This window comes from Bos mutus, chromosome 6 (genome assembly GCF_027580195.1).
Source record: "Bos mutus isolate GX-2022 chromosome 6, NWIPB_WYAK_1.1, whole genome shotgun sequence".
Lineage (NCBI taxonomy): Eukaryota > Metazoa > Chordata > Mammalia > Artiodactyla > Bovidae > Bos > Bos mutus.
In genome coordinates, this window is record NC_091622.1 from 29,402,874 (window position 1) to 29,424,373 (window position 21,500).

Genomic DNA, 21,500 nt, shown 5'->3' on the forward strand with positions numbered 1-21,500 from the left:
CCATCTGAATCCCCATGTTGGGGTGAACTCTCCTGGCATTAGTGCAGCTGACTCAGCACAGCCAGTCACGCACCATGGAGCCCCTGGGAACGGAGGTGCAAGCCCGCCTGTGCTCCCGGTGCCCCAACGACTCTGGGTCTACTCTCTCTGGATCCAGTCTCCACTGTGAAAGTAGAAAGTGAAAGTTGCTCAATCACGTTCGACTCTTTGCAACCCCATGGACTGTAGCCCGTCAGGCTCCTCTATCCACGGAATTCTCCAGGCAAGAATACTACGGAGTGGGTTGCCATTCCCTTCCCAGGGGATGTTCCTAACCCAGGAATAGAACCTGGGTCTCCTGCACTGCAGGCAGATTCTTTACTGTCTAAGCCATCCCTGGATGGCCTCAAAACCAAACTTTTCACTCTGGCCTCCAGGATTCCCAGTCCATGGACAAACACTTGAACGTGTTCCCTCTCCCTCTGCAGACGGCTGTCTCCTCTCTGGGGGACATTGATTCCGAAACAACAGCAACAACCTGTTTGCTCCATGCTCCACGGACTTCACAGTCAGGAGAAAGGATGGAGTCTCTTTCCTACTGTTGGGGCGCTGCTGCCAGGTCACTGCCCTTGCACGAATGCCCACTCTGTAGTACATCAGGCCATCAGGCCCCACCAGCCTCTGTCTCCACCCTCTGTCCCCATCCCCCAATGGCTCTGGTGAATCCTGTCTCACAATCTTCATGTCATTAGACCACTACCATCCTGGGGGAGCTTCGAAATCCACAAAGACGGACCCAACAATCTGGCTTTGGCATGCATGTGTCATCACCAATCATCTTGTCCATGAATAAATCCATCCACCCCTGTGAGGACACCCTCAGCCTGTCCTTGGTCTTGTGACTCACTCTTTGAAATCTTGATTCTGAACGCAGCCTCTTTCTCAATAAGTGCAAACACGCCACCTCGACCCCAGCCTAGTTCCCTGCCCTCTGGCCTGGTTTCTCTGGACCTGTCACCGGCCTCTTCTTTAGTCCCTCCCTCCTCTGAACCACGTCAGCTGCCCCCTTGATGATAAATCTTATTTTCCAGGGCCCCTTGCTGCATATGCCTGGTAACTCCCACCTGAAATGAAACCAGCTGTCGCAGTCTCCAGGCCTACATCTGGGTTCCTGATAGAAAAAAATAAAACCATAAAACTATTAATACATAGAAGAGTAGCACAGAGAATTTGTCATAATAGCTAATATTTAGTAATAGTCGAGTGCTTCACCAAATGCTTAGGGGGCATGGCACGGATTATTTCATCTTCAGAACCACTCCATGCAGTAGAGATTAATATTATTCTTGTCTTCAAGGGGAAGAAGCCGTGTCTTCAAGAGGTCAAAACAGGGCTACCCTGACAGAGTGGGGAGAACGAGGGGGCCCAGGTTCACAGGCCAGTTGTCTGGTGGCCCAGCGGCCACACCCTGGTCACCAGCCACAGTCAGCCTTCTCCGTCTCAACGGGGCCCTGGGCGTTGCCTGTAAGCAGCTGCCTATGACCTCATCACCAAGGTTCCTACCTTTCCTCTCCCTCTCAACAGATGGTTGTGCCTCCTCATAACAGACAGAATCGGAGCCATCAGACCTCTCGTCCTGCTCTCCTGCCGCCACGGCACACACTCACCCGCGTCGCTGTCCACGGCCACCTCTCCTGCCCGTTACAACGTGACATTTTTACAGACAGAGAACAGGCACAACTATAGGACAACAGAGTGTTCTTTCCAAGGGGAGAATGAAACCATTTTATTAGGGGGAATGTTAAAACAAAGCCATATACAATTTGTAACAAATACAATTGTTTGTTCCCTAGTTCTGAATAATTACAGTATATACAAATTCAGTAAGGCACTGGTTCCCCAAAAGAACACAAATGAGTCTTCTTTTGAAACAGACAACAAAATCCCTTATATAGTCTAACTTTTCTCCAAAAAATATGGCATTTTTGTTTTGTTTTGTTTTACAAAAGGAATCATAAGTGCTAAATTAAGTCACTTCTGATGCCTTCCTTCCTTTCCACAGCTATGTGACTAAGTTTTCTAAGGAGCTATAACTATAGAATTTTTCAAGTTTAAAAAACTGTACTTCTTTCAGTGCCTTTCCACCTACCAACAAAGAAGAACAGACCAACAACACAAAACACTGTCACTTCTAACGAATATGCATGACTCTAGAAACATGAGAGTCGATCAGCATTCAGTCCTCGCTCTACCTGCTTACGCAGCAATTGAAACGTGTCGAAGAATTCCCTGTAAATAAAATCTTAGCGTATTTTATAAGAAGTTTTGTTTTGAGAATAAAAAGAATGGTCACTAGTGTCTTTCAAGCAGCGCGTTTCAGGAGGTCAGAGACCTGTCTGCTCACACACAATGTTCATATAACACTGCTGCCTGTGATGTAACAATCTACACCCTTTTATATAAATAAATATTATGTTTCACTTAGTACTTTATCATCCATAATATTTTACTCTCTAATCCACATAATGGAGTTGTGCCAGACTCCAAACTGAACATAGTATTTATATATACATATATTTATATAATATACACACACATACATAAACTATAAACCCAAATATCTTAGCATACAAAACTTATATTAGCTAACAAGTAATATTTTAGGATTCCTTTGCAGGGAAAAGGTTAGAAGAAAATTTTAGTCTTTGAAATCGTCCTGAAAGTAAGCAATCATCTACATTATTTCCAGGTCCCCACTATTCTATTGAGAGACAAAACAAAAAAATAAAATTCACTTCTGAGCTACCAGAAATGTAAAAATCAAAATTAATTATTTGGAAGTGAGTAGGTAGTCTCTTTAAGAACAATTTAATATTTCCTAAGTGAGGTGGATTTTGGTAAGACAGGAAAAAAAATCTATTCATAAATAAATTCTTATATCATTAAAACACAATAGTAATTAACATGTCTTTTTAAGTATACCAGGAATAATTTTTAAATGTCCACAGTGAGTATACCAGGTTGGGAATTAGAGAGTAAGCTATCCATTTTTCTAAAGCAACCAAACAAATTATATGAAAGAAATTTGGACACTATCTTAATTTCTTTTCATTTTTCACAGGAACCAACACATCCCTAGAAATCTAGCTTACCTTCAAATCATCACCTCTCCACAGTATATTCTGATTTGAAGTTATCCATGTATAAGAACTTATGAAAAACAAAACCACATTGTTACCTAAGCACTAAGCCCAAACATCACCTAAATTTAGGGAAAATCAAGAAACACAAACATGCCCCCACTTAACTGACATAAATGTGTACTTATTTGTTTTGCAGATGGTCTGATTAGAGGCACTGAAGTTTCTCTCCTAGGCTCAGATGATTATTACACTTAGCTTTAGCCACATACTCCCTTCTAAGCAATCACAAAGAATATTTGACCTAAGAAAAGGGAACATTTACACTATTATTCAGGTTATCTTAATATCAGTAAAAGCAGCATTCTAATCATATTTGGAACCAACTGTTTTTAATCTTTGAAAAAGCAGAAACTTTTTTTTTTTCATATTCAAGGATTAAGCAAATATTGTTACAAAGGAGCTGTGGTTATGAAGCATTGGGGAGTGAATGCTGAATACAGAACACTGCTTCCCCCAGACGGTAAGCACAGCTCACAGTCAGTCTCTGCCTTCGGAGGCTTTCTGGAGGAACCAGTCACCAGCTGCAAGCTCACTTCAGAAGTCAGGAAAATATTTTCTCATTTTTCATGCAGCTGTCACATTTCCAAAAACTCTCCATCCTTCAGCCACCAAGTGGGGAAATGAAAATGCGTTATAAAACACTGCCCCCTGGAGTATTCTGGGAAGAATAGAATTGCTGTTTTGGCGGGGCGGGGCGAGGGGAGGGGGGCGGGGGTGTTTAAGGGCAAAGAGGAGGGGCCTCCCAATTCTTTGCTAAACACAACAGAATTCTAAGAAGCAAAAAAAACCACAGTCGGGAAGCAAATGAATAAGGTTCAGAGGGATGTGTACAATTGTACCCTTTATTATGCTCCTGTTGTTAAGGAATACTAGCCCTGTCAATGATTTGACTCCTGCTGCTCCAAAGTTTTTATGCCTACATAACTGAATAGCTGGAGAGATGTTCTGCACAAGTGCCACGGAGAAGAAAACAATAATAAATTAAAAAGTGAGTTGAACATCATGAAAATAAAAATAAACTGAGTCAGCACTCCTGTGATGCTATCACCTAAGACTTACATCCTCCATCTGTATCTATTCTAGACTCAGTCACGACAGCCATAATATCTTGTGGTCTCCACTAGCATTCCTCTGCTGTTCCATTTGGAGGTTATATTTATCTAATTAAAATTAGTTCAATTAACCTGATGTAAGTTTCCTGTCCTCTAAACTCAGAGAAAAGGCAGATAATAACTCAAAGAAACCCTCTTCGTACACAGTAAGTCATGCACACCTTTCCCCCTGCGCCCGAGGAGGTCTCTTCTGCACACCTAAGACGTAAGCCACGTGCACCTCCATCCTCACCGCCTACTTTTCTGACACCATCTTCTTAGAGCACAAGAGCAAAGTATCTCTATTTTAAAGCGCCTTGTCTTCGACACAACTGACAGCCACTTAATATTGATCCTTTCATTTGAGAGATCAAAAGCATGCAGGGGTTCAACGTCCTACACACAAAAGCTTTGTGTTTAATGAAAGAAAAACCCTAACAGAATCAGAAATACAAAGTGGTTCTGAAGAACAGTGTTAACATTTACTTCTAGTAGAGTCACGCAAAACCTTCATTTGTCCCACATCCTCTGAAGCTGCAGGAGGTCACGGGTGGGAATCCCCAGAGGTGGTCCCACACAGGCGGTGCCGGCACCCAGGTGCATTCACATTGCTGCGGCTGCCCCAGTGCAGGGCTGGCCAGAGTGGTCTGAGGAGGCAGGGGCACGTCGGGGCTTTTAAGATGAGTTCCATTCGGTTCTCCGGCTTCAACGATTGTCTTTTGGTTGGTAGAGTGCAACAACATTTTACCAATGGAAACACATATTTTAATTTACCTTCCAGCAGAGTTTCTGGGAAGAACTTTAGTTGTTATTCTTTAAACTAAAATAGTATATACCTTGAAACATTTACATTTTTGTTTTATTTTGGCAAAATTATCTTTTGAGGAAAAAAAAAAAAAGGCAATCCCAAAATACTGGGCTTTCTTAGAAAGCAACATGCATCATATCTTGAACAAATTACCCAGGCAGTTTCTCCCTCCTACAGACAGACACGAGGAATCCGTGCTTCTGGAAACTTCTGTTTGTCCAGGCTGCTCCCTGAGAGGTAAGAATACACCCTCTGGGGAGCAGGAGGATGTGCGAGGCTGGTACTGTGGATGCTTCTGGAACATCTTTTGCTCTGCCCACAAACAGAAGAATATCTGCTGGCTTTGTCCAGAGACACTTACTCCTGCCTCAGAGCTTAATGTCCTGGGACTCTGACATTTTGGCAAGTGTCTTCTTAACCCGTAGGGCTGTCAGTCTTGAGGCAGGATTGTGAGCCCAGCATTCCGTCATGAGTTTCCCCATCTGCCTGAGACACTGCAGGAAGGAAAAGGAAAACTGGACTTACACGAGAGAAACGTATGATCTGTAAGGCTGGCACTCGATACTGGGTTTTAGTTCTGGGTTTCTGAAATTTGAATGTACTTTTAAAAGATAGTCTTAAAAGCATGTAGGCATAAAATTCCATAAAAATTCCTTTCTCATGCAAATCTTAAAGGACTAAAACAAATTTTCATGTCTTCCTTGTGATAGGAGCAAGCAGGTGGCTTTGCTGATTGTCGAAGAGTGTCTTTGAAGTCAGATTAAACAAATACAGAAATACCCAGGGAGCCTGTATTCCGCTGCACACTCCCGGACTGTCTCTAACACTCGATGAACTTAAATCTTTTATCTAATTCCATACTAGTCAAACAAACGTGGTTATTCCTCAATCATAGCTGTCCGCTACAATAATAGCATCACACTATACCATTTAACAAGATTAATGACCTGTGCACAGCCTCACTACAAGTTTCTCCTGCGTTCTCCTGTGGCATGTCAATTATTGGCCTTCCTGTTGAAAAGCACCATTTCGTTTCATTAGAAATCCTCAGTGAAGGGACTCAGCAATATCAATGCCCATAATCACCTTCAAAATAATATAATCTCCAGCATCTTATAAAGCTTTCTGCACAGCTCACTGGGAAACATATGTATTATTTAGCATTTCAGTAACTGGCCGCAAAACCAAAGAACCAAAAGTTATTTTTAAATGCAATTAACACTGAAGAATTAGTTTATAAACAGTGTTCTGTCCATTTGTCTGCACTGGCTTGGATACTGTTTTTTTTGGGTTTTTTTTTAAGGGATGCTTCAAACTCCTCTCAGAATGTGGCACTCCCCCAAGTGCTGCCAGACACTCCAGGTCTGAGGGGTCCAGAGTTTCCCAGGGTGGATGGAGAAGGGGTGAGCAAGGCGCAGAGTGGGCAGGAGAGGCAAGGCTGGCCGGCTCACTTCCTGCTTCTGGCAGCTCCTCTCAGACCTGCTGTGTAGGTTTCACCAGGACGCACTCAGAGCCCGACTGAGCGTGGGTTTGTTCCCACAGCATCACGTCATCCTTATTAAGGAAGACCCACAGCACAGTCAGGCATCTCACCTAGGTCACCCTGTACCACTTCGGTGTACAGAAAACTCAGTTCTTCAGATGCCTACCTCTTCTCTCATTAAATGAGAGAATGCTGTATGTGAGTCTGTCATGGAGAAAATTCACGATATTTTACACACGCACATTCGGAGAAGTAACAGCCTCTATGCAAGTGTCAGGACATCACCAGTAAATTAAACCATGTTATCAGTTATGTCGGCTAAATACTGACCCATTCAATGTATTTTGGAAGCAGCAAAATCAAACAGGAGAAAGGAACAGATAATGTAACATACTGCACTTATCTCCAAATAAATTCCTGCAATGACACACCATTATCGTCCCAACAGAGAAGACGAATTCCTGCAATAAGTATTTGGAATTTTGGCAAAAGGAGAAAAGACCTCCAACCTCACCTCGTCGCTGCTCCACCGGTTGGGGAAGGAGGGCCGCAGCTTCTTGATACACACGCTCTCCCTCATGTCCTCGTAAGAGGGGTCGCTGGGCACCAGGTCATGATAGGGGAGCTGATATTCTTCCACTATACCTGAAAATACGATCTTAATAAGGTTATTATTTTCTGTGAAGAGGAAACAAAAGTCTAACACACACACTGTTCTCAGAGGAAATTTCTATCAGCACCAAAGACAAGTTCAGGTTGAAAAACAGCAAAAAAAAAAAAAAAAAGCCACAAAAACCCACCAACCTTGGAAAAAATGGGCCCAAATGACACAATATTCAAAAAATGAATAAAAAGCACACGGAAAAATTATTATACACTTTCAAGCCTTTTTTCCTAACTTCTAAAAGCTAAGTAAACAAACATCTCAAATTTACTTCTGATTTTATAAATGCTCTTGTACTCTGTGCCAAAATTTTAAAAATCTATATAAATCTTGTGCAAATTTGGCAGACACACCCCAAACTCATTCTGTACAATATGTAACTATTTCTATTACTGCAATATGAGATTATGAATCTCATAATAAATTTGGCAGTGTATCCTCAGTTCAGTTCAGTCGCTCAGTCGTATCCAACTCTTTGTGACCCCATGAATGCAGCACGCCAGGCCTCCCTGTCCATCACCAACTCCCCAAGTTCACTCAGACTCAAGTCCATCGAGTCAGTGATGCCATCCAGCCATCTCATCCTCTGTCGTCCCCTTCTCCTCCTGCCCCCAATCCCTCCCAGCATCAGAGTCTTTTCCAATGAGTCAGCTCTTTGCATGAGGTGGCCAAAGTACTGGAGTTTCAGCTTCAGCATCATTCCCTCTAAAGAAATCCCAGGGCTGATCTCCTTCAGAATGGACTGGTTGGATCGCCTTGCAGTCCAAGGGACTCTCAAGAGTCTTCTCCAACACCACAGTTCAAAAGCATCAATTATTAGGTGCTCAGCTTTCTTCACAGTCCAACTCTCACATCCATACATGACCACAGGAAAAACCATAGCCTTGACTAGACGGACGTTTGTTGGCAAAGTAATGTCTCTGATTTTGAATATGCTATCTAGGTTGGTCATAACTTTCCTTCCAAGGAGCAAGCGTCTTTTAATTTCATGGCTGTATAACATAACGTCAAATGTACACTTTTTTTCTGCTTAATCAGAATGTATTCTTACACACTGAAAATTTAGAATACTGTATTCCAGGTGGTGCTAGTGGTAAAGAATCTGCCTCCCAATGCAGGAGACATAAGAGACATGGGTTTGATCCCTGGGTTGGGAAGATCCCCTGGAGAAGGGCATGGCAGCCCACTCCAGTATTCCGGCCTGGAAAATCCCATGAACAGAGGAGCCTGGTGGGCTATAGTCCATGGGGGTCGTAGAGCTGGACACAACTGAGTGACTAACACTTTATTATGTCCTTTGTTGTAAATTCAAACCCATTTATAATCATGAAGGACCAGAAGGTTCAAAAGTTTTCTCAGATCACTCCAACTCACCATTTATTCTGTCCCCTGCTGAGATTACAGATCAAAAATATATGTACTATCTACGTTACTAATTCCTTCTGCTGTGTGTCATCTCCACATAAGACAATGAAAGCAAAGGTCTCCTGGACAGGAGACGCTCATTTCATTCCCGTTCTTCCTCCCTTCCTAATCCTCAAAATGATGGTTCTGGAAATCTTAAGCGAGGATGCTGTTGATCTCATTCAGCTCAGATTTTCCTTGGTGCCTAATGCTCGTGCCTTACCTGGCTGGACGGATGCATGGTGGTGGGGTGGGTGTACAGGCCACCACAGACACAGAGCCAACCACACAAAATTATCAATTCACAGGAGTCTGTCTTTGCGCTCTAGGCCTTACTCCTCTCTCCTTACCATGCAGTAACATTATCAAAATTTTCCACAACTGCTGCCTTTGTGTCTGAAACTTCAAAAATTTCTCTTTTCTCCCAAAGTCTGAAAGGCCTATACCTGGATATGTCTGCTTCACCCAAAAGTATCCAGACTAGAAAGATAAATCCCAAATTTCCAATATCCTCACAAAGGAGAATGTTAGAGAACAGAATCTCTGTGCTTGTCTCCTCTGGAAGAGCAAAGAAACTCATCTGCTGAGAGTCTATGATCTGCAGGCATGAATAGTATATGTTATAATTTATCTTATTAGATTCTCAAAACTATGTTTATAAGATAGCACTATACAGATGAGTAAAGCTGATTTTGAAAGATTAAGTAACTTGCCCGATACCATACAGTTGGTCTTAGACAGAGCCGGGTCTTTCTGACAAATATACATCAATCTCATATGGAGATAAGGGAACATGTTAGTACCTCTCTAACCCCCACAGGCAAAGACAGCCCTAGAAAAGCAACTAATACTCTGCTGTCTACATAAGGTTGGCTTGTTTCCTAAGTAGAGAATCCTGGCTCCTGTATTCCTGCACACAAGCTTTCAAATAAAGGCTTCTTGTAGCCCTATTCACTTTTAGATGTTCAAGAAAACGTAATTAGAAAAGTAATCTACACTCTACTACTCCTTTAACTTCTGTAAACCTATCTTAATAAAAAAATAAGTGTAAGCATATTATTCAAAAACAGACTCGTTTACTCTTAATAAAGCATGAAATCATAATTACAAAAGGAGATTTATAAAATGTCTGTTTAGGAAACTTGTCCTGCATTTGCTTTCCTTTTGACCTAAAGACGTCTCTTATTTCAGAGGGAAAGTTTTCTATTTTTAACTGCTTACACGAGGCACAGAGTTCCCAGAGTGATTAGAAGGCATCATTGAAGATGATCTTTCTATGAAAGTATGAATACCTGTTGATCTGTTGTTTCTCCTTCGTATTTAAATATGACTCTAAACATAAGTTAAGTCTCTACCAACCAAAATGAAAAGTAAAAATAATAGCTAACGTGTACTGAGTGCTCTTTATACGCCAGGCAGTTTTAATTCTTTTTTACAATCATTGAAACCTCACAACAACCATCTGAGGTAGATACAATCATTCACGTCCTTCTGACAATAAGGAAACAGAAACAAAGAAAAATTTAGTAACGCATCAAAGGTTCACAAATAAATGGCAGGTCCAAGAAAAAAATCCCTGTACTAGTTAAGCGCCTGCTGCTCTATCAGATCCCTGGATAAGCTCAAATTTTTGAGAAAGTGAGGAACCAGCCATCCTGAGGAAAGGCAGCAATGTTACTTTCTGAACCAGCACAACCAAAAGTAGAGGCATAAACAGGGCACTTGATACGGAAAAGCCTGCAACTCAGCTCCTCACCTAAAAGATGTTCAAATCTGCCGAGAGCAAATTATGCAGCAATAAATGAAACACTACAAAAGTATTACCTCTGAATATTTAAAAAAATCTTTTCTTAGTTTTACTAAGGAATCCTTATGTTTACAGAAAAGTTATCATGAACAATAATGACACTCTTATGCTTTAATTTCCTTTTGATACAAACTGATGCTTTCAAGCTCGTTTATGAGGACGTATCATAGAAATTCAAGAATTAGGGGCTTAAACAACGGGTGTCCCCCCACATTGATGTGTCTCCCTTCATCTGTACAGAGGAAGCCACAGGGAAGGGGCCATTGATGTTCGGGGTGAGGCCAGAAGCTGGAAGGGGTAGGAAAGGGGGTTTGACTTGATGGAGTACCTGCTGGAGGAAAAGCTCAGGAGAGAAAGGAGACAATATACATGGTAGAAGGGGGTGAGCTCTGAAAAGGCCAGAGGAAGCTGGCAGTGTGCCTGAAAGAGACTCAGCAGTAGTAGCAGGCGGAGGGAAGGTGGCGAAGACCGTTCTAAGATGTTAAATCCCATGGTTTGGGAGGACTGTGATTGCATCAACAGAAATACAGGAGAAAATCAAATCAAATCTGATTTAGTAAACAATGCAATAACTCTGATTTCTGACCAGAGAGAAAGGATTTGCAGCAGCTCCAGGAGTATCACTGTCACTTACCTCCTGATACACATCTCCTAGCGACCTCCCAAAGGATGAGTCCAAAGCTGTACATGTCGGCCATGATGTAAGACTGAAAGTGGTTTCTGTTCAAGCTCTCATCCAGCACTTCTGGAGGCATGTAGCGCTTGGTGCCAACTCGAGTGTTGGGTGGTATGTCAACTTCATTTGTGTCACTAAGGAGAAAGGCAGGCAAAGCGCTATCAGCTTTGAAGAGGACCAATGAATGACACGTCGGGGGATTCCTAATTCGGTGCTTTAGTGAACGGTGAGAAAGGATATCCTTTCAAGGTGTAACGTTTCCCTAAAAAATTTCTTGCCAAAAGTTCGATAATCACAGGTCAAAACCCAATGAAGATGACAAGCAGAATGAAGCTACAACATGTAAGATAGCACTGCCACAAGATCAGTGTAAACTCTACATTATTGCTATGAATAAATACCTATTCAATGTCAAAATCACCGTCCATCCCTTCATATATTAGCCCTTAAAACTGGCAGATGCACATGTGAATTTGGTTTATTTGAGACAGTATTTCTTAAGCCAAGTGTTGGGAGGCTTTTGCAGCTACAAACAAGTAAGAAGGGACAGGAGGAGAGGATCAACGAAGATTTGCAAAGGTTTTACTTTGATAAGCAGAGACCTATAAAAAGGATTTCTACTAGCACTATTATTTCATAAACCAAATAACATGTATTTTTTAATAAAAAGGAAAATAACTGAATATATTATCTTTAGCTTCCAGATGATTTCACAACATGATCTATTAATTATTATTATTCTGCATAGACAGGGAGAAAATTCCTGATGGAAGGACAGTCATCTGCAGGCTGGCATGTGGGAACCATGGTCTCAGTGCAGTGAGCTGGAGCCGGAGCTGTGAACCCACTTTGCAAATCTGCCAAACTATGATTGCGTGAGAAGCTGACAATTAATGAGAGGAGACATGTAACATCACTTCCAGCACAATGCTAAGCACGCATCACGAGTTCAACAAGTCCCACAGCTCAAAAGAAACTAGTGGAAATATGGAGCAATGAACCCCTGTTTTGATGGATGAATCAACTGCAAAACAGAAAAGATTAACAACAACAAAAAAAACCCTCATGATTAACCTGAAGTCTCTAGAAAATCTGTGATAAACCTTCCTTTCTCTTGATTCCCAAGAGTTTTTCTTTTTCATCAGACTCCACTCACTCTCAACCACTGATATGTTTGTTCTTTTTCCTCAATGCAGAAAACAGCTGCATATATCAAATACCACACTGTTCATCATACTGCATCACAGACAACAGCAAATTTAGCAAAGCACAAGCTGGAATCAAGACTGCTGGGAGAAATATCAGCAACCTGAGATATGCAGATGATACCATTCTAATGGCAGAAAGTGAAAAGGAAATAAAGAGCCTCTTGATGAGGGTGAGAGAGGAGAGTGAAAAAGCTGGCTTGAAACTCAACATTCAAAAAACTAAGATCATAGCATCCAGTCCCATCATTTCAAGGCAAACAGAAGAGGAACAATGGAAGCAGTGACAGACTTTATTTTCTGGGCTCCAAGATCACTGCATAGGGTGACTGCAGCCATGAAATTAAAAGATGCTTGCTCCTTGGAAGAAGGGCTATGATAAACCTAGACAGCATATTAAAAAGCAGAGACATCATTTTGCCAACAAAGGTCTGTAAAGTCAAAGCTATGGTTTTTCGAATAGTCATGGATAGATGTGAGAGGTAGGCCATAAAGAAGGCTAAGCACCAAAAAACTGATGCTTTCAAATTGTGTTTCAGAAGAAGACTCTTGAGAGTCCCTTGGACTGCAAGGAGATCAAACCAGTCAAGCCTAAAGGAAATCAACCCTGAATATTCATTGGAAGGACTGATGCCGAAGCTCCAATACTCTGGCCACCTGATGCAAAGGGAAGACTTAATGGAAAAGACCCTGAAGCTGGGAAAGATTGAAGGCCAAAGGAGAAGGTGGTGGCAGAGGATGAGATGGTTAGATGGCATCACCGACTCAGTAGACATGAGTCTGAGCAAACTCTGGGAGATAATGGAGGGGATCCTCGTGTGCTTCAGTCCACGAGGCGGCAAAGAGGTGGACAGGACTGAGCGACTGGGCAACCACCACCACACAGTGGCTTTGGGGGAAGAAAAAAAACAGCTTGGGGTCGGATCTTACTGCCTCAATCTCTATCTTCAAAAACATAAAACACAGTGTCATTGGGAAAATCTGAAGGGTGGCAGTTATCCCGCTGTAGATCGCAAAACTGTTAACATTTACTAAAACTTATAAAGCTTCATTCTTACTACCATTTAAAATTCGCTTCCATCTAATATTCTTTAGCTAAAGCTATTTCACCAGATGTGTCACTAGGATACTCATTAGGCCCCTCAAGATCTTTTAAAAGCAACAACTCTGAAGGAGCCCATTTTCCTAAAATAACAGTTAAAGGAAATTTTTTTAAATGAAAAAAAAAAAAAAGAGTTCATACTCCTTTCCATCAGCAAATGTAGGTCTCAGTGCTCTAGGCTTTTTTCTAAGGCTAGAAAGAGTATAAAATATGAATCACAGTATTTATCAGCAGGACATAATAGAAAAAGGTCACCCGTGTACCTAAAGAGTACATAGTAAGAAACACAAAAGAGAAGAGGCTGAATGATAATGTGGGAAAATAACAGATGTCAAAGATGCCACAGAGGCTCCCCCTTCAATTATAAAGCAATTTCTCTCCTCCTCTTCTACCCACTGACACCTCTCATGTGAACACACAGCGGGTTCTTCATTATTGTGTAACCTGTGTGTGTTATAGTTTATGACCTTGAACCACTGGGGGAAACCAGTGCTGGGTTGGACAGAGGATTCTGGGTTCTGTGCAGAGAAACGAGCACGGGGGTTTGCAGATGGAAAGAAGACGGCGAACGGCTTAAATCATCTGCCAGAACATGTTCTGGGAAAGAAAACCAAGAACATGGGCCCCACAGGAGTACATTTAGGCCAAAGGCATACTCTCATAACCTCAGTTGGTAACGATTTTAGATAATTCTTTTCCATTCTTATACTTAGTCCTTAATCTTTTAGTTGGATTTGGGAGGTCAAGAAGGGCTAACAGAATGCGTGGCATGGAGACATCTATGGGAAAACTAAAAACTAATTGGTACTGGAGGATAACAGATTTAGGATTTGTGATGGCCAGACTATTTATAGTTCTCTAGACTCTCATTCCCTCAAACATGGAAAAAACACTCGGTCGAGGACTTTGCTTGTCCATCAGATGCTCCAAAACCAGCTCCTTACTTACACAGTACCCTAGCCACTACTGTCCCTCTCCCACCCTGCGCTCTCCATCCTAAGTGCCCTCCCACCAGCGCTGGAATAACTATCTTCCCCGGGAGAGCTGAATAAATATCTTCCCCTAGAAGAACCTGAATAAATATTCTCCTTTGTGGCATCTCAATGAATATTCATCTTCCAACCAAAGACTGTAAACTCCTCTGAGCCCTGAATGACATCATAATCATTGGGTTTGTCCCTAAGGAGCAGGTCTCCACTCCGTCTCCATTCACCACGTGTCTTGCACATGGCAGTAGGGAATACACTTTAAATGAAAGAAGGAAAAGGTTTTTTAATAGTAAACTTTTCTATGTATGATTTAAAGAAAAACTTAAAAATCTCTATTATACATAGGCCATAAAATGAAACATTGCAGCCATGTAGAAAGATAAATTGCATTTTGTTCAGCAAATTAATTTTGTACAGGACTATCAACCCAATGGCAAAAGCCTTCAGCGCTATATGTTAAAGAACAAACATACTTATTATAAGTAATTTCCATCCAACATTATAAAGTATTAGTTTCTCCAAGACATCCGGCTCTGTCCCTTTTGCCTCAGGAGGGTTTTCCTACTTGAAAGTAATTAAACTACATTTCTCTCCCAGGTATTCAGTCACATCATCTTAGCTGTTTCCAAATAAGGGGAGAGAAAAATGGAACTTGTATTCATGTTCAAGGTCACAAAGAGAAATTAAAGCGATTTAGCACTGGGGCAGCAAAAGCAAAGAAAGCAGAAGGGACAGGAAGTACAATCAGAGGGGTTCTTCCCCAGGCCCAGCGTTAGGACAAGATGCAGATCTTTAAGGACAGGTATGAGTACCTGAAGGAAAGGCCCCAGGAGAGAGAAAGAAGCAGACGAGGGCAGGTGGCCTCACCATCCCCTGCTTTCCTTTTCCGTGGAGGATGGGAGGGCCAAGAGAAGAGTTTGGCAAGAAGAGATGGATGCAGCACCTCTTATTTGGGGCCACAAAGCAAGTGAGAGATTTCAAGGAAACTACTCCAGGTTGGGGAGGAAAGCAAAGATGACTTAGGGTATGTATGTGTGTGTCGGAGAGAAGGGGGGTGGGGAAAACGCAGACAGACAGACAGACATAGAAGAAGAAAAAGATACAAAACCAAGGCTTTTCTCTCTGAAAGTGCAAGAAGGCTATATGTACTAAGGAGAGGATGGTAGAGGTGAGGCCCTCTCCTGGGAGAGGGCATCTTATCACTGACACTGTTTAGAACTTCCGCACACGGAGATCATTTTAATGGGTTATGTTGTCTACAAACCGGGCAGCCTCTTACTGCCTGTGCCCAGGCAGCTGCCTGCAGTGGCCCAATACTGGTGTCTACAGCGGCGTGTAGACTGCAGGTGTTGGTAGAACTGAGGAAAAGAATCAAAGAGTCCTTGTGGATGCAGAAAGGCTGGAAGTGGGGCCTCCTTCCAGGATCCTAAGAGACCAGAGAATGAACCTGAGCACCCTTCCAACTCAGTGGAGCAGGGTGTGCCTTAAACTCTAGGGTCTCATGCACTGGAAAAAGGACAGAAAGAATTTTATTTTGATGGCAGGGAATAAAGCAGGTATTTAAAAGTATAATATCTATCTTAACCTTATATTAATTTTTTTCATATTAATTAAGCTTCTAATTATGAATCCATAAGCAGAGATTCTTTCAAGGAATGTTACCACACATTTCTTGCAAGAAACTAACCACACATGAACCACAGCAGAGAATACTGAATCACTTGTTAGAAAGACAAAAATGACCTTTCAAAGCATGAAATATTCTCATAGAAGAAGGGACTATGCACATCCTTCATCTCTCCTATTGTATCTTGCAAATAGCTATTGAACTGACTTGCTGAACTGAGCTCTGCCTAGGCAGATGTTAACCAATGAGAAGGGTTTTCTGCAGCACCAACAGAATTCACTGCTCTTATGAGTAAACCCTGAGACATCTCAGGGTTTCTTAGAAAGAGAAGCTTGACATGGAAACTCTTCAAGAAGGTGGATGAGGCTGCAGAAACCCTGCTTGGGTGTGCTGCCACTCGTGCTTGGTCTGTGACTTAACCATGTCCCTTTTTTTGAAAACCACTAAGTATACACACCAGAAGCAGTGGTGTATATGTCACTGAGAGACAAAGAACACTGAGAACCTTCTGGGCCAGACTCTCCATCTCCTCTGCACTTGGACAAATGGGCAGGCATCAATCTGGAGATGTGTGTTACAGCCCAGTCTTCACTGTAGGCTTTCTATATAAAATATAATACCTGAAAGGCCATAAGCCAGGCAGGACTTACTCCCTCACTAAGAAAACATATCATTCTGTCCTTGAAGTACCAGAGGGGCTGTGTGATCCTCCAGAGGGCAGGGTGGAAAGCTCTGTAAGTTCCTTCATGAGATTCCATGTTTCACTGTTTTCTTATCCCGAGAGATTAAGGTTAATGGGAGTGTCTCTCGTGGCATCACCCGGATTCCATCTCCCTTCGGCTGATGAGATGCATCAGCACTTACATCATTTTCAAGAGTGTGCACGAAGAAAACAATACAGCATAAAGAAGTTAAGTGAGCAGGAAACCTCTAACGCATTGTCCACCCTCTGTGAACATCACTGGCTGCTGCTGCAGCTAAGTCACGTCCGACTCTGTGCAACCCCATAGATGGTAGCCCACCAGGCTCCTCTGTCCCTGGGATTCTCCAGGTAAGAATACTGGAGTGGGTTGCCATTTCCTTCTCCAATGCATGCATGCAAAGTCGCTTCAGCCATGTCTGACTCTGTGAGACCCCATGGACAGCAGCCCACCAGGCTCCTCTGTCCACGGGATTCTCCAGGCAAGAATACTGGAGTGGGTTACCATTTCCTTCTCCAAACATCACTGGAAACCTCCCCAAAATGATTTAAAAGCCTGAGAGAACACTTAGCACACAGAGACCACAGCAAAGATTAAGTTCTCACAGGAAGTTCACATGTGAAGTTTGAGAACTCAACACTGAGTTAGCTTTGACCCCACTTGTAGTACAATGCTGTAAATATCTGTGCACATATGCTTCATACTCCCCCGCAACAGGAAAGTCGGGCAGAGTGAAAACCAAAGAACTGTGTACAGCAAGGTTTAAAAGTGAGGCTCAAAAATTGAGAAGACCAAAGTTCCTCTGAAACATATGAAATAAAAACATGAAAAGGACTTCCAATTACCAAATTCAACATCCATTTAATATAAAGGAAACTGAGGCCCAGGGTGGCAAATGATCCCACAGCTGCTAGTTAGCCATATGAGGTCTTTGCGATAGCTATTGAAGTTGTTCATCTGAGCTAGTATCCTCATATCCTTCCTCTCTCCATTAAACAGTCAATATATGCCAAATAAATCTCTGAATTATCCCTTAATGTATTTCCTTCCACTGCTTATATCTGGGTTTGTATGAAATTTGAGAGTTCATTTAGTTCATTCCCATTAAGCAGAACTAAGTTTCAGAAATATAATAGATACTCATTTTCCTGGTTTTTTTTTTTAAGGTCTATTAAGACAATGAGTTCTTAATTACTTTGATACTGCCAACGAGTACTGATTCAAAATAATATCTCTAATGGGTAACTCACTATGTCATGTCAAATGAGAAACATCACATAACGACATGGACTCTCAAGATGCCCAGTGAAGAGGAGGGTAAGATGAGGCATGCACTAAAATAATTACAGGGTCAGGCAGGCAAGGGTCAGAAAATTATCACGGGAGTAGAAGAGATGATGTCATCCTTCCTACCTGGGGGATGAGTAAAGTGACTTAGAGGTAACTCTGAGACTGGATTAAGTAACATGGAGACGCAAGGGCATTCCAAGCTATATGTTGTCTGCTGCTGCTGCTGCTAAGTCGTTTCAGTCGTGTCTGACTCTGTGCGACCCCTGAGACGGCAGCCCACCAGGCTCCCCCGTCCATGGGATTTTCCAGGCAAGAGTACTGGAGTGCTATATGCTGTCCAGCCAAAAGCAAACCAGTAGCAAACATGGAGTATACATGGAAAACACACAAATAAGTTCAGCCTTGCAAAATAAAGCATATAAATTGGAGAGTTTTATGTCCATATAAATTGGACATAAAAATAGAAAGGCATATTTAATTCAGCGTGTGAAAAATCCCTGGAGATAAGAGGAAAAAAAAATGCTTTTTCCCTTCATCCCATAGTCCATATGGAATCATTCATTTAAGCTTTATACAAAATTTTGAAGCAACCCCTATATAATGAGCACCAAGGAAAGACTAGAGATGTAAATTTAAGAAAAACATGGTATCTACCTTCACGGAACTTCGTCTCCACTGACAATGACAGAAAAGCAGTCACTGATGACCATACAACAGAAACTCACTGAAAGCCAGGCTTGTAAGGGAATGATAATAGGGGTTCTAAAGGATAAAATTATGAAGTAGTAGCTACTAAAATAAAGGAGAGGATATGGGGTATTCAGATAAAGATAAAAGCATATTACAAACACTCAGAGGTGTGAGAGAAATTACATTTTAACCCAAAGCCAGAGCAAATGATGAAATTACGATGATGCCCAAAATTATGCTTCAAGAAAGTATATCTGGCAGCAGTATGCAAAAGACAAATTGGGAAGAGGAAATAACTACAAAATGCTTTACTCCAGAATCTAGAAAAATGGTAGGAGGCCCCCAACTGGCCCAGTTCCAGCGGGAATATCATGGAGACAGAATTCATTCAACTGAGCAATCTTAGGGAACAAAGGGAACGAGCCTCACACTTTAGAATGGATCCACCAAAACTGGGAAATGGGGAGAGAGAGCATGTGCAGCATGATATTGAGAAGTGGAAAAATGCTTAAGAAAAAGAGAGCAGAACCCACAGAGAGAAAGGAGGAGAACCTGGAATAAACACACTAGGAACACAGGAGCAAGAAAAGTGTGGGCACAGGGGAGGTGGGCCGATGGGAAAAAAGGCTTCTGGTGACAAAATCCATGCTGTCCTTCAGTAAAGGAGCTTCAGAAGAGACGGAGCAGCAGCCAAACTGCAAATACCAGGAACTGCTGGACTGTGAAAGCAAATTACTCTTTAGAATTCTTGAGAAATTTCACAGGGAGGGAAGGAGAAACGCTGGCGATTTAAGAAGCATCAAGGAAAGTTCCCTGTGGTAGATGAGACTTAAAAAAGGGTGTAGGTCAGAAAAAAGAATTCAGAAGAGAGAGAAGATTCAAATCATCTTTATTAGCAGGAGCTCATATTTCTAACTTGAATCTACAGTCCAAAGCATTTCCTCCTGCTTTGTTTTTAAAGACCAAGGACTTCAATTTGCTACCCTCTACCTTCCCCAGTTGGTGAAGACCTTTATATATTTAGGATTTATCATTTTATCACCTCTCCATCTTTACTTCTGGGTGAAAATACCAATCCCTTAGTCCTTTCTCGTCAGTTTTATTCTTTGTCTTGGCTTTTCCTTTATGTCCTTCTCCATATTCTACAGAGTCTCTTTGGGGGAAAAAATCCATAATAAGGTCCAATAGTTTAATAAAAGCTGGGCCTAAACTGAATTTTTAAAAAGCAGGTATAAGATGATCCCTCTTTTCTTGTAGTTTGCAAACTCATTTCGTTTTGTTTTCAAAGCAGAAGAATCATCTTTCTAATTAAATCCTACACGATAAAGGAGCTGCCATGAATACAACAAAGGTAAGCAAACCAGAACCCCAGCTATGGGCCTTCTTCTTGCCCATCCTGCAGAAGCTGCAGTGCTGAATACTGGCACTGCGTTGCTTATTCATTTCTAACATTTCTCATAGAATACCTCTGCAAGTTATCTTTCTTATAACACATAAAAAATGCCTTTATCACTACATAATTGTAGCTCTTTCCTGAAACCTCTTCCTACCTAACAAATGTTATGCAGAATTCTGAGCACACAATCCCAGGCATTAGCAACTTCTTTTCTTAACAGATTCATGACAGCTCAAACCTATGTGAACAATGTCTTGAAGTCAGGTCACTGATAAGCTTAGAAACAATAGAACTGACCCAAACACTGTTTATTTGTTGCAAAGAAGATGTTTCTTCTTTTTCCCCTCCAGGAAAAGTCAAAGTTAGCAACATTCCTCCTCCACTAAATATCCTAGAAGCCCTGAGTGACAAAATGCATCATCTATAAAAAATGATAGAAAAGAACCATAAAAAGTATATTTGTTTACCTTGATACTAACCTAATAAACTTAACAGCCAAGCCCAGGTCAGCTATACAGCAAGTTCCATTTTTCTTCACGAGGATGTTCTTACTTTTCAGATCTCGATGGGCAATTGCTGGTTTGCCTTGAGTACTAAAGATTTCAGTGTGTAAGTGACACAGGCCACTGACTGAGGAATAGGCTAACTTCAACATCGACTTAGTATCTAGGGTGGTGGACTTCAGGTAATCATAGAGGGAACCGTTTTCATGATAATCTGTGATTAGGTACAGTTGTGTCCAGGACCCCGTCCCTTTGATATCTGCAGCAATGAAGCCTAAAAGGAAAGAAGACAAAAAGGGTTGAAGCTACGTGTTTTCTAAATACTACCAGGATAATTCATTTTTTCAACGATCGTCCTTTGTCATAGGTGTCTTTTATTCGGCATCTCATTCGGTTTTCTGATTGTGCTTATGAGAGCATTAAATTACTAATACCCATCATTGTTGCAATTTAGTTCCTAAGTCGTGTCTGACTCTTTGTGACCCCATGGACTGTAGCCCACCAGGCTCCTCTGTCCATGGGATTTCCCAGGCAAGAATACTGGAGTGGGTTGCCATTTCCTTCTCCAAGGAGTCTTCCCGACCCAGGGATTGAACCTGCATCTCCTGCTTGGCAGGTAGATTCTTTACCACTGAGCCACCTGGGAAGCCCATCACAGATAACCAAAACAGCAGGGGTGGAGAAACACTAAGCATTTGTTTCTGAAGACAGGATACCTTTCTAATCAGCAGCTGATATTTAAATTATTTCTAAGTTAACAGTAAATAGTTCATGGTATTATAATTACACATAAGACACTGTTTACAAAACAGGCACACACTCCAGGATTAGCTGACACACTTTCTACTTGAATAATCCAGCTAGATCATTTCTAACTTAAAA

General features: G+C 41.8%; 1 protein-coding gene across 24 annotated transcripts in view; it reads right to left on the bottom strand.

Annotated features, from left to right (window-relative positions):
• Positions 1 to 1,721: 1,721 nt before the first annotated feature.
• The window catches only part of BMPR1B (bone morphogenetic protein receptor type 1B), a 449,200-nt gene continuing 429,421 nt past the window's right edge, over positions 1,722 to 21,500 (bottom strand). For all 24 annotated transcript variants that reach the window (XM_070372138.1, XM_070372136.1, XM_070372134.1 and 21 more), the window contains 4 exons: positions 20,595 to 20,892; positions 11,074 to 11,249; positions 7,079 to 7,209; positions 1,722 to 5,575 (listed from right to left, as the gene is read on the bottom strand). In XM_070372138.1, coding sequence (XP_070228239.1) covers positions 5,450 to 5,575; positions 7,079 to 7,209; positions 11,074 to 11,249; positions 20,595 to 20,892 — 731 coding nt within the window. In that variant the 3' untranslated portion in view covers positions 1,722 to 5,449. The remainder of the gene's footprint in view (positions 5,576 to 7,078; positions 7,210 to 11,073; positions 11,250 to 20,594; positions 20,893 to 21,500) is intronic.